The sequence below is a fragment of the Lepisosteus oculatus genome, chromosome 1, assembly GCF_040954835.1.
Source record: "Lepisosteus oculatus isolate fLepOcu1 chromosome 1, fLepOcu1.hap2, whole genome shotgun sequence".
Taxonomy (NCBI): domain Eukaryota; kingdom Metazoa; phylum Chordata; class Actinopteri; order Semionotiformes; family Lepisosteidae; genus Lepisosteus; species Lepisosteus oculatus.
In genome coordinates this window covers 42,426,886-42,439,728 of record NC_090696.1, presented here as the reverse complement: position 1 = coordinate 42,439,728, position 12,843 = coordinate 42,426,886, and the positions used below count along the sequence as shown (strand labels likewise).

Here is a 12,843-nt window from a genome sequence, read left to right as displayed (position 1 = left end):
ATACCTTGCTTTTTAAAATCAAGTTTCCGGAAGATAATAAGTCATACTACATAAACCTTGAGTTGCAATACTGTGAATACAGTACAAAACTGATGTGTTACAGGGAAATTGTTACCTAAAAAACATTTTTAATAAAACATTACTGTGGCAGCCCAGCAGTAGTAAGGATAGTAGTTTCAGCTGACTTGCCACAAGAGGTTACTAAGGCCTTTATTATCTGTACTGTATGTACTGTATTTTCTTGTTTGGTGCAGTTTGATTAATGAGATAATTAGTGAAGGGCTGAGACACACATTTTCACATGGGGCTAATTTAGAAGTGTTTGCTATATCAAGAGACTCAAGGTAGTAGTTGGTATTTTAGTTTAACGCAAGACTTTGTTGAATATAGAAAATATTTGCTGAGTAAATTCTCCTAGGGTGCATCATGGTGTTGCAGTGGTTAGTTTTACTGCTTTGCAGTGCAGTGCTGGGCTCAATTCCCAGGATGTTGTCTGTGTGGAGTTTGTATGTTATCCCTGTTTTTTGTGTGGGTTTCCCCTGTTAATTGGCTTAATTGGCTTCTGGAAAAATTGTCCCTGGTGTGAGTGTGTGAGTTTGTACCTGTGTGTCTGCCCTGTGCTGGACTGGCCTGCTTGCGTCAGTTGTGATAGGCACCAGCAACTCTGCAACCCTATACTTGATGAAGCAGTTTAGAAGACAGATGGCTGGGAATTCTCCTACCACAAATATCTTTACTGTCCATCTTGGTTTCCATGTGCTCAGGTTAGGTGAGACTCAGCATCACCTGTTTAGGCATGTTATAATAACGTAACTGTCTAAATGTATAGACCTGGCTTAAACTTTGAGTGCTGGAATTTATTCTCGACTCACTCAACATTCTTAAAATACCTGCCTGAAAGGGTCAGTCAGCTGTTATCCACAGAATCTCTTGCTGATTCTTTCATCAGACTTTCTTTGACAGCTTCAGAGTTCAGTGCGCTGCTGTTCTGGATTGGATTTCTCATACATCTTTACGTAGGGCAGCAATTTCTGTGTTTGTGTACACATACGTACACTTTACTTTCTGCTCTACTGTAATGTAATGTAATGTTTCTTTATTAGCCCTATTCAATTTCTTGCATTAGGAATGCATCTTTTCGCATACCCCAGCTTTTCTCCATGGAGACACAGACACAGAGACAGGGAGAGAAGCTTGGGGTCAGAGCGCAGGGTCTGCCATTGTACGGCGCCCCTGGAGCAGTTAGGGTTAAGGGCCTTGCTCAGGGGCCCAACGGAGTAGGATTCCTCTGTCAGCTGCGGGATTTGAACCGGCAACCTTCCAGTCACAGGCGCAGATCCTTAGCCACAGAGCCACCGCTCCGCCTAAGATCCCTTGTGCTCATGATATATATTATGAAACTTTTGTGAATAATAGACATGAGATAATTGGGTTAACTGAAGGTATCACAGTTATTTTAACATTCTCTCATGTCTCAGAAGTGTTCTTTAAATAGATCGCAAGGTATCTCTGTTATTAACTGTATGCAACAACTTGCTAATCACTCAGACCATCAACCCAACCACAGACTAATCCTGGAAAGTTAGTAACAGCATATATAACTATTTATTGTAAGGCTTCCTTTTTTCTGTATTAAATGAAAAAATAATCAGTTTTCATTACTTAAAGAATATAAATAGTATGAGTTAATTTACTTAGCATTTTTCAGATTACCTAGAGGTCTGTCTGCAGCACTAATTCATCATTCTTCAAATGACTGCGTGTTTGTGTAGCCTACAAAGACATGGTAATCACTATTCCTTTTATTGTAGGATATCAAGGCACTGCAGAGGTTAACAAAACTAAAAGCGTGAAGCACTTTTAGTTTTGTTAACCTCTGGTGTTAAAGATACTTCTGTTTTTCTTTCCATTTCAGAAATGAAGGAGGCTCAGAAGAGAAAGAAGCAGCTGGAAGAGAGGTGCAAACTGGAAGAGAGCATCACCAACGCTGCTCTCACCTGGAATCAGGAAATTCTGCCCAACTGGGAAACCATGTGAGTCCAGCTGCTGTACAGATGTTCATGTGTTCTACTGTAATACAGCACTTGTCTTGTCACTAAATCTGCTGGTGGATTGTAGGTTTTGTGGAGTTTTTTTCTTTCGTAAGACATTCATTTTCAAGATAAAAAACAGATTCCTGTTTATAGTCTAGTCATAGATCTCATGCTGGATGGTCGAAAGTTATAAGAATATATATTTGAAAGTGATCTGGCAAAATAGTGTCTACATGGGAGGTCTAAAGGGGTTTATTGAAAACTCACTGCGCCGAGTTTAGCTCTGATCACAGGTTCAAGCCCAGGCCATGTCACGAGCTGACGGTGGCCGGGATTCTCCAAGCTCTCAGTTCTCAGTGATGCAACAACTCCTGCATCCACCTGAGCACTTGCAGATGTGGTGCCATCAGTGCAGGATGCACCTCCCCTCCACTGTGGGGCGCTGTTGCCTGTGAGGTGTTATAATACCTCCCATGCCACTCCTCCAACTTGCCCATCTTCGAGTCATTTGTCTTTTATTATATTTGAATAATATAAGTATTCAGGAACAAGTATTATATTTGAATAATACTTCATTTTGCCATGTGTGTAGGGTTCGTAGCAGCAACCCAAAAACATTAAAAACAGTTTGTCATTGCAATTGGAGTTTGTGTATCAAAAATAATTGGCGATTCTAGATAAAAGAAAAGGTATTGTTACAGCTTCATCATTATTTTTATTATAAATAATAATTTTATGATTATTATAAGATTACGCATCCTTGTACTGTATTATGCCATATTTCTTTGGCTGTGTGGTTTAGGGTGTGGGGATGGAAGATGGGTTGGTAAATTAGAGGATTTATCACTTGGAAACTTTGTTCAGTTGTTTTTCTTGACGCATCATTCCCCTTGTAAAACGTCAATAAAATGATGTGAGGTAGAGATACCGGGCTGTCCGTGGAGAGCGGGACAGTGTACCCATGTCGCTGTCTCTTACAGGTGCGGTGCCAGGAAGGTGCGGGAGATGTGGTGGCAGGGGGTGCCCCCAAGTGTGCGTGGCAAGGTGTGGAGCTTGGCCGTGGGCAACGAGCTGAACATCACTCACGGTACCCGATTTTGATTTCCTCAAACTTTATAAAGAAGTCGCCTCCCATCTTTACAGAAGTGTCATCTGTTAAAATATTAACCTTTTTAGAAGGATCAGAAGTATTTCTAGATCTCCCTCGTTGGCCTCTCAAACTTAACACTCTGTAGGAAAAGTTACTCTGTGTTTTAACTGGCGACAATCTTGAGAAGTAAACTGCGTGAGCTGAGCCCACGCTTTGATAGATGGATAGGACTGTATTGATCCCGAAAGGGAAATTGAGGTGTTACAGCAGCCCAGCCCAAGACCAGCAAAAACAGGCATTGGTATAGACTAAAAATTTAAATAAGTACAGCAGTACAAAATAAAATATAGAGTTAGGTGTGCGCCAAATATGCTCATAGTCACTGTAAAACAGCAAAATATGTGCAAAATGCGCATAGGTATATACAGATTGAACGTACCACAGTATAAACGTATATTAACGCAGTATAACAGTGTGGTGTATTGAACAGGCAGCAGTGTGTGAGTAATGATTTGGGTTCCTAGGTTCAAATCCCATACAGGACAGCTTTACTCAGATTGCCTCACTAGATGCTCTTCTGTATGAAGGGTTTCCAGTTCATCACTGAAAATGAGCTTTTTTTCCTGAGGGGAAAATAAAGTAATAAGGAAGTAATGCGTCATCTGTCCATTTTACAACAGTTATATTGTTTAAATGTTTTAAAGCACTGACTCAAAACAGATGTGTGGCCCATGTGGCAGAATTGGTGAAGGCGCATGGCCGAGTGCGGGTTGAATTATGCGATCCAGGCCTCGTCAGTTCGCTCCTCGCCTTGTCATTAGGCAACCTCCAGTCCAGGGCTATGGCGCCCCTGACATTAAGATCTGAGGGGCTCAAAAGAAGGCAGATCAGAGGAGGGTTCCTACATTACCTCAGTCTTTTGTGTGTGAGGGTGAGTGGTTTGTACCTGTGAGCCAAGATGTGAAAAACACTGAATTAGTCATTCCAGAATCAGGTGGGTGTAACAAAAAAAAACAACTGTGGGTAGACGTTCAAAAGGAATCTAAACATGAAACAAAAACTACTGATTCTTGGTAATATTATCTAAAAAAACTTCTTCGAAGTGTGTGCATTTTGAGATGCTTTGTTAAAACATTTTAATTCCCTTTTCTCATTGTTCTTGTAAAATCGAATCCACCATTAGGATCTAAATTATGCAGTGTTTCCTATCAAGTGGCAAAGTATCCTTATTAAAATACTCTAAGAGGAGTCATGTATCAGTTTTCAAGTTTTGTCTCTTATCTTACTACACCCCTTTAATTCTTGGACAGCATTTTCTACATGTAGTTCTGCAGATCAGGATATTTTTGTCAAGACAGGACTCAGTTTGACAGATGTAGCATTTCAGTAAATAATTTATAGAGCATTTCTTTTGTGAGCGACCTCTATTGTAAATGGAGTAAGAGTGTGTTCCACCTTTTACTCAAGGCGAACAAAGAGTTCTTAGTTATGTAAACCTGAAGCAGCATTAAAGGAGAACTGCAACGCTATTTTTATTAATTCGGGGTTAGAAAGAATTGGCATTGAGTGCATTTCAAATCACAATGAGTAAAATGTACACAGGAATGTGTAAATCATCCAATTTACCTCAGAAAAGTTCCAGGTATGTGCAGCACCATATTCTGTGATTCAGAACAAGGCAACCAGTCTTCCGTTGATGTGAAGCGACCCTATTATATTGTAAACAGGCAGGCTTGTGAATACATCTCTTTAAATCCACTATATAATATTGTTCTCAACTTCGCGATGGTTTTGCTGACAAATATAGCTTGTTAACTCAGCGTGCAGATCACGTTGGAATATTTCTGCAGTGAAACACCTGCTGCACCACCTGTGGGACAGTGTGTGCCGCTCATAAATCACATTACATTAGTCTAGTGAGCAGGAGTGGCCTCCTCGCACCACAGTTCTAACTTTGGCTCTTGCCTGTGGAGAAACCAGTGGTTTGTAATGGCTTGGCAACTGCTTGCACTGAGTTCAAGATTTTGCCCTTAATTCGTAATATGTAAACTTTTGTGATACCATTAATTAATGTATTTTGTTACCGGGTGCAGTTCCCCTTTAAATCCCTAGTCTCCCAGTGAGAGCTCAGATATCCTTTAAATGAAACAATGGTTTCTGAAAAGAATTAGTTACGAATAGTATATTGCCCTTTTTTGAATAGTTATACGGAGGCAGGGGCTGTAAATCTGAAATCAAAAATATATATAACGTACATAGAACAAATCCTAAACGTAATATTGGCAACATACAGTTACTAGCCAGTTTGCATTCATGTTGTTTTGGACACCTTGTTGACTGAGGACCTTTTAGGATTTGGATTTTAGAAATTTAATTTTAATTGAAAAGTGCATTTGAACAATATCTTAATTAATCACACGATCCCATTTTCCCATATGTTTTATACTTAGTATTATATATCTGTGAATCCTGTCCTTTTAACTTATAGGTTAAATATTTATTTTTAAATGTTGGTATTAAGCAGAAGTTTGAATTGTCTGCATACCTACAATCACAAGTTTTGTTTGTGATGTAGTGTAACAGACCAAAAATAGTTAAACAATTTTGAGTTTGGTTCCAGAAATCATTCTGTGAATCACAGTTTCCAAAACTCAGGTTTCACTTTTAAACCTTAAGCACATTTGCTTTTCATACTTTGATGGTAGTGAGTTTCTGTCCTCTTCTATATACAGCGTAGCACACTTGAACATGTTTTGCAATATAATAAAAAAACTCTATCCTGCAATAAAATGAAAAAAAATCAGGAATTAAACAGACTCTGTGGAACAGCAGGATATATATATATAAGGAAGTGCTATGCAGCTGGAAGTAGTTCTTAATTGGGAATAAATATCCATAAAAACTAATTCAATTTCAACTGATTTTTTTATTTCCTGTGGTTTAAATTATGCATCCAGTGTAATGTAACCAGTGTCTGTAATTGAGGGCATTTTGCAAAACCTTCCTTTTAAAATGTGATGGAAAAATAATGATCACAGTTTATGAAATTGTGTCCCAGACGGTATATGGAAATTGACTTTTTGTGCATTTCAAAGTTCATTTGCAAAGTTTTGTCAATTTGCAAAGTGTTGTTTAATGTAGTACTGACCACAAGATGGCAGCAGAACAATTTAAACACAGGGGTTTGAACACTGCAAATGAGAGGAGACTATTCTAGCTAATTGGTCCATGGGTCTCATCCAGTCCTTTCTTGAAAGAGCCCAGGCTGTCAGCTTCAACGACATGACTGGGCAGCTTGTTTCAGACTCCCACAACCTTTAGTGTAAAGGGGTTTGTAAGACCTTTGCACTTTCAAAGTAAGTTATTAAGTTATTAAAGCATTTAAAAAATAATAATTCCTTACACTTACAATTACATTTCTGGACACTCCACTCAAAGTGCTTTATGGGTAATGGGGACTCCCCTCCACCATCACCAATGTGCAGCCCCCACCTGGATGATGCAATGCCAGAACACTCACCACACACCAGCTATTAGTAGGGAGGAGAACAGAGGGATGAAGCCAATTCAGAGAGAGGGATTATTAATGGACCATGATTGGTAAAGGTCAACTGGAAACTTGGCCAGAATGCCTGGGTAACACTCCTGCTCTTTTCAGGAAACACAACGGGATTTTTAATGACCAAATGAAGTCAGGGCTTCGGTTTTATGTCTCTTCTGAAGGACGGTGGGATTTTACAGTATAGTGTCTCCCTCACTTTATGGGGGCATTAGGACTCACACAGACCGCAGGGTGAGTGCCCCCTGCTGGCCCCACTAACACCTCTTCCACCAGCAACCTTAGTTTTTCCCAGGAGGTCTCCCATCCATGTACTGACCAGGCTCACACCTGTTTAGCTTCAGTGGGTTGCCAGTTGTGAGTTGCAGGGTGATATGGCTGCTGTCTATTGTTGGATTTTTTGGAATGTTTTGGAAGTTTGAATGTATTTCTTAACTGGAAGCAATTAATAAAATTTAACAACTGTTAACTTTTTCAATTTAAGCCCCTCGAGTTCTATATATACTGTAACTGTCCAGTTCTTTGCAGTAACTTTTAATTTGGTCATTTTCATATTGTTATTCTTGGTTATGATTTGAATTTTATTTTATATATACATTGGAAACTTTTAATATTTATTGGATTCCTAAAACTCTGATGTTTTTTAACTTGGTGTTTTGAAGGTAGTTTCCAGATCAGGAAAAAAAGTTTCACTGTTGTGCCCTGGGAGCCAGAATTGGATTACAGTCTTCTTTATTCTGTTAACCTTTGTCTCCGGTAACTGTTTGGTGTTTTTACAGAACTCTACAATATTTGTCTGGCACGAGCCAAAGAAAAATGGAAATCCCTGCCAGCATCTGTCCCAGAATCCGAAAATGGAGGTACTGTACTGATATTAATCAGGGTCTGAAACATTTATCTCAAATATTAACCTACAGTCTGTCAGAAATATCTTTGTGGCATTGGCTTTTAGTTTTGTCAAGACAATCAGTAAAAAAATCTTGCAGAAGTAAATATGCTTTATTTGATACAGTGCAGTGGTAAAGGGATTGTATCAATTTTCAATTCAAGAATATTTCAGTAGTGGCTTGTACTATTTTTATGATAATTCTAATGATAGTCAGAAATTGTAACATCAGCCATGTGTTTATAGGCTCAGTAAACAAGCTATGAATATATTTTTTATATATTTGACTGGATGATGGAATGTAACCTCTTGCTTGGTTTCAGACTAAATCTTAAATGTGTTTTGTGTTTTAGATACTGCATCATCCTTAGCAGACAGAGAGGCAAGTCTGGAACTTATAAAATTGGACATATCCAGAACATTTCCTAATCTCTGTATTTTTCAACAGGTAAGAGACTGACTTTTCTTAAATTCATACAAAGCTGTTTTATCGATGTTTTTATATTATTATTGAAGGTTAACTTCCAGGAGTTTTAATTTTAGATGATGGTCTTTTCAAATTGTTTTTTAGAATATAATGCTTTTTTCTCAGTTTTGAATTGTACTGTATACATTACTTAATCAGTGATTATTCTTATTTTAACTCTGGTCTGAGTCTTTTCTTACAAAGGCACATTACAAACCCAATTAATCATCACTATTATCAGCTATTCTGTAACTACTGCTACAGCTGCACCATAGCTTTTTTGGCCCGGGGTATTTTCCAGTAGAACTATGTTTTTGTGAAGGAGGAGATAAAATTAGCTTTGAAGAAGACTGTTTATTAGATGCATTAGAGTGGCATTTCTCAGCCTTTTCCATCCCACGACACACTTACAGTACATAAATATACATTTTGACACTTCGCCCCCTCCACCCCCACACACATCATGGCCCCGAGCTAATATTAATGATATAAACAAAACCCATTTCAGTGTTTAATCTTAATTTGCCTCAAAATGGACAGTCACATTATCCTGCAAGAACTGATAAGCTCTTTCTTAGATACCATCAGATTGCACTGTTATTTGTGTCTCATGCCCTGACCAATCTTCTGTCTTGTGTATACATTGAATGTCCAACCCTGGTTACACCTCAAAGATATAAAAGTATATGAAAAGTATTTTTTTTTATTTTTCTTACGGAACTTGCCTGCCAAAGACCAAAATTACACTGCATGCTGTGGAGACACAGCACTGCTGTGGCACACCAGATGAGAAACACTGCCTTTAGGTCAGTGAAATTTCTCACTGGACTATGACATTTAATTTTTTTACATTAAATAGTAGTCACTTTAGGAACCTCACGTCTCACTATTCATACAATTTGTAGAAAGGGTCTGTTAATTTTTTTGATAAAGGCGATGTTTTGTATCTGTCCCCTGACATGAAAATGATTTTTTGCTGTGAAAATGGTTTATAAAAAGTAGTGAGTGAGAGCTGATCTAGCAGCCAGCGTTCTGAAAAGCATATAAGCTGGCTCCCTTTTTTATCACTTCTGTTTTGCAGGGAGGTCCTTATCATGACATGCTGCACAGCATTCTGGGAGCATACACCTGCTACCGGCCTGATGTGGGATATGTAAGCATTTTGCATCGATAATTTATTTTGTAGAAATACTGTAATTGGGTGGCACAGTGGTTCGCATTGTTAACAATTTAACCAGTTAACAATTCCGGACCTGAGACGCTATCTGTGTGGCGTTTGTGTATTCTTCCCGTGTGTGCATGGGTTTCCTGGTTTCTTCTGGGTGCTCCGGTTTCCTACCACAGTCCAAAGATATGCTGGTAGGTGAATTGACTTCTGGAAAAACTGGCCCTGTTGTGAGTGTGCACAGGTCTGTGTCCTCCCTGTGATGGACTGAAGTCCCTGCCTTGTGCTGGTTGCTGGCTGTGATAGTCTCAGGCTCCTCCACGGCCCTGTATTAGATAAATATTTAGAAAAGAGACGGATGGAAAGACTGTAACTTACTGTAGACGCTAGCTTCATATGACATCATGCTTCATCTGTGGCATTCACATTCCCTTTTCATATGGTGACAGGCTCTCAGTGTTTGTACTAAGGCTCTAACAGAAATGTAAACACAACAATCTAGTCCCCTAGTTTTAGCCTTGAAGTCCCACAGATGCTTGTTGGGAGTGTGCATAGCCCCAAGTTCAGGAGTGGCTGTAATGCTTTTTTCAAGAAGAGTAGCAGCTGCTTGGAGATACAAAGATATTAGTAATCCAGGGAAACACACTGTACAAGTCTTTCTGTCCATTTTGTTTTCATAATTAGAAGAAGGAACTTTGTTCAGATAAACATTTAACATGCAATTACTGGAAGTTAATATACACGGCAACATAACCTTTAATTGTACAGGTTTCTTATTAAGTGTGGAATTTAATCACACTTACTAAGAACGTTCAAGTAGGTAGCTGCATCAGAATGTGTAGGCTGCAAAGGACCAGGTAAAGATTTATTCCATGCTGAAAGGAAAAGAAAAGGCACAACATTTCAGCACACACCTGAAGAAGGCTGCATTTCATTTTTTTAAATTCAATTGCAATTCAAGCTTTATTGTCGCCTAGGGAAAATTTGTTTTACGGCACAGTCAAACAAAACAATGACAAATAAACATCACCAAAAGGGAAGAGAATACAGTAGTGTTACAGGACATAAGTAACAAGGTAGTTACTTTTCATTGTTTAAGAGTGTAATTTCAGTGGGAATGAAAGATTTCCTGAGTCTGTTGGTTTTACACCTGGGGGCACAGAGGTTTCTCCCAGCTGGGAGAAGTGTGAATTCACAGTGGAGGGGGTGAGAAACACACTCCATGATGCTTTTGGCTTTCTTAGTCACCCTCTGTATAGGATAATTAAGTTGATTTGATTATTCCCAATTATTTTACCACTTATATTCACTAATTTACCCAGCCTATTACAATTACTGGTACTTATGTTGTCAAACCAGCAAGTGAAGCAGTATGTTAAGACACTTTCAATAAATGATTTGTAGAAAAGTATAAGAATAGTTTTATCTACCTTAGTTTCCTAAGAAAGAAGACTCTCTTTTTCCCTTTCAGCATGGATTAATCCTTTACCTGTTACTAAGAAAGTTGCCACTAATCACAATTCAACAACTTCCTCATCAGTGACAGCTTGGGTTTCACAAATTGTAGGGCCGCTCTGATAAGGGGTGCAAAGATATCGGTGAATCTAGAGATCGAAGAAAAATGATAAACATCGTTCTCCAGTCTCCTCAAAGTGTTGATCAGTGCTGTACGTGCGAATAGATTCACAGCCATGTGAAAACTATGGCTCATTTGGAGTCCAGATGTCGCCAGTCCAGGCCTGGGTTGTTACTGGCCCACTGTAGCTGCAGTTCAAGCAGGTGGAACAGAGCCACCAGGAACGGTTAGGCTTGTGCGTGTGAGCCAAGGTATGCTCTGCTGGGCACCTTTTAGCCCTGCAGGTGTGTTGCTAAGAGCTGCATCACTCTTCTTATCAGAAGAAACTGAGCTGCAGGGACCATGGGGTTTCCCGGTCCTGAATAGTAAAGATGGCTCCAATAGGGCATGTTCTGTTCTCTCTTTGCCTTATGCTGTGATAGTTTGCAATTTCTACAATAGTAACTATAAATAATTAAGATTTGACTATTTCATATTTTAAAAAATCTCAAATAAACCTTGGTACAGCAATACTTATTTTTTGACTGCTCTGTATAAACCCAGTCATAGTCATGTATAAGAGGCAGAGCAAACCAATAAAACGTTTCTCCTAGCTTGACTCCTGATTTGAAATACAACTGTTAATCATTTCACTCACACAGGAGCATTTTCTTCATACTTTAACAGTTGGGCAGACAGTAAATAATTCCTGTTTTCTGTCAGACAGTATGAGTTATCTGTTGCAAATCTTCATTAGATAACTCTGCTGTGAATTGAGTGCCATATCTGTTACATCTAAGGATCCTACGTTTGATTACATGAAGTGTTACAGGTTTCAGAGTGGCAATTAGTTCCTTTTAGAGTCGTATATCTAAGGTACAGTAGCAGATTAATGAATGAAATTAAAGAGGTTTGTTCAACACAAAGAACCATTAAGATTGGATTGTATCACAGGTTGTATTTACAAGGTTAATAATTACACTAGATTCAGTCAAGGTTATAGTTTCACCACACACTACAGTAACGTATAATACAGATTCTACTTTAGTCCTGCTCTGGAGTTGGTTTAAACACAGTGCATGAGATTTAAGAAAACCCCAAGCATGAGCAGGTTAATAATAATGATTTGGATAAAGAAGAAAATGGTATTGTCATTTTTTTATATTTTTATTGTGTAGTGTAGTCCTATATATTAATGTCCTTCTTGTAACAGTGATTGTTCCAAATACATATTTCTAATTAACCTTATGCTTAACATAGTAGTTTTTGCTTAAATTTTTGTACAATTGTTGCTATTCTAATAAAAATCAAATAAATTTTAGATTGCAAAATCTTATAAAAGCCTGCTTAACAACATCTTTTAGGGCTGGTTACATCAGTGTGAATTAAAATCAGTCCAATGATAAAACAGGATTAAATATACTTTCTAAATAGAAAAGAAGTACTTTTGCCCAGATGTAATTACAAATTTACCCTTCTGTTGTTAATTGAGGTCAGCAAAGTTACACCTAGAGTATATTCTTTAAAAAGGATGCAAAACACTTAATAATATAAGTTAATAACAATTAGATTAAATTATTAAATATAGTGTTCCTTTATCCACAGTTTACAAGTCATGCAATTTTAACAGTGTTTAACATTTCCTAGACAGTAAACTGAGTTTGTTAAATGCACATTGATGTACCCAGCCCCAGAGTATTAGATAGCAAGCAGGCTTCTGTAAGATTGTGATAGTTGGTCTCATGACTTGTTATATTTTGATAGTTTAATGGTTTATTTTCAACATTTATTTTGGGTGTTAAAAAAAATGGGATGATAATGTAATGGCTGCCTGTGTGCTTTCAGAAGGCTGTTGTCCTAATGCTTCTGTGAGATCTTTTAACCTCTATTAAATGACAAAGTCAGAACTTATTTTGATTGTGAAAGACGTTGTGAACAAGCAATCTTATTTTCTGACTTCCCTGCTCCTTCCACATTCATGCTTATCACTTCATCTTTTAGATAGAGGCAAATTGATCTCTAAAGAAAGCTTTTGTGTAAACATATATATATATAGATTGCCCATCCTCACCTCGAGGTGTTTTGAGAA

At 38.1% G+C, this 12,843-nt stretch overlaps 1 protein-coding gene across 3 annotated transcripts in view; it reads left to right on the top strand.

Moving 5' to 3' along the window:
* tbc1d14 (TBC1 domain family, member 14) overlaps nucleotides 1-12,843 on the top strand; it is a 66,590-nt gene that overhangs the window by 41,738 nt on the left and 12,009 nt on the right. For all 3 annotated transcript variants that reach the window (XM_015344933.2, XM_015344932.2, XM_006629675.3), the window contains 5 exons: nucleotides 1,916-2,033; nucleotides 3,014-3,120; nucleotides 7,462-7,542; nucleotides 7,922-8,016; nucleotides 9,116-9,187. In XM_015344933.2, coding sequence (XP_015200419.1) covers nucleotides 1,916-2,033; nucleotides 3,014-3,120; nucleotides 7,462-7,542; nucleotides 7,922-8,016; nucleotides 9,116-9,187 — 473 coding nt within the window. The remainder of the gene's footprint in view (nucleotides 1-1,915; nucleotides 2,034-3,013; nucleotides 3,121-7,461; nucleotides 7,543-7,921; nucleotides 8,017-9,115; nucleotides 9,188-12,843) is intronic.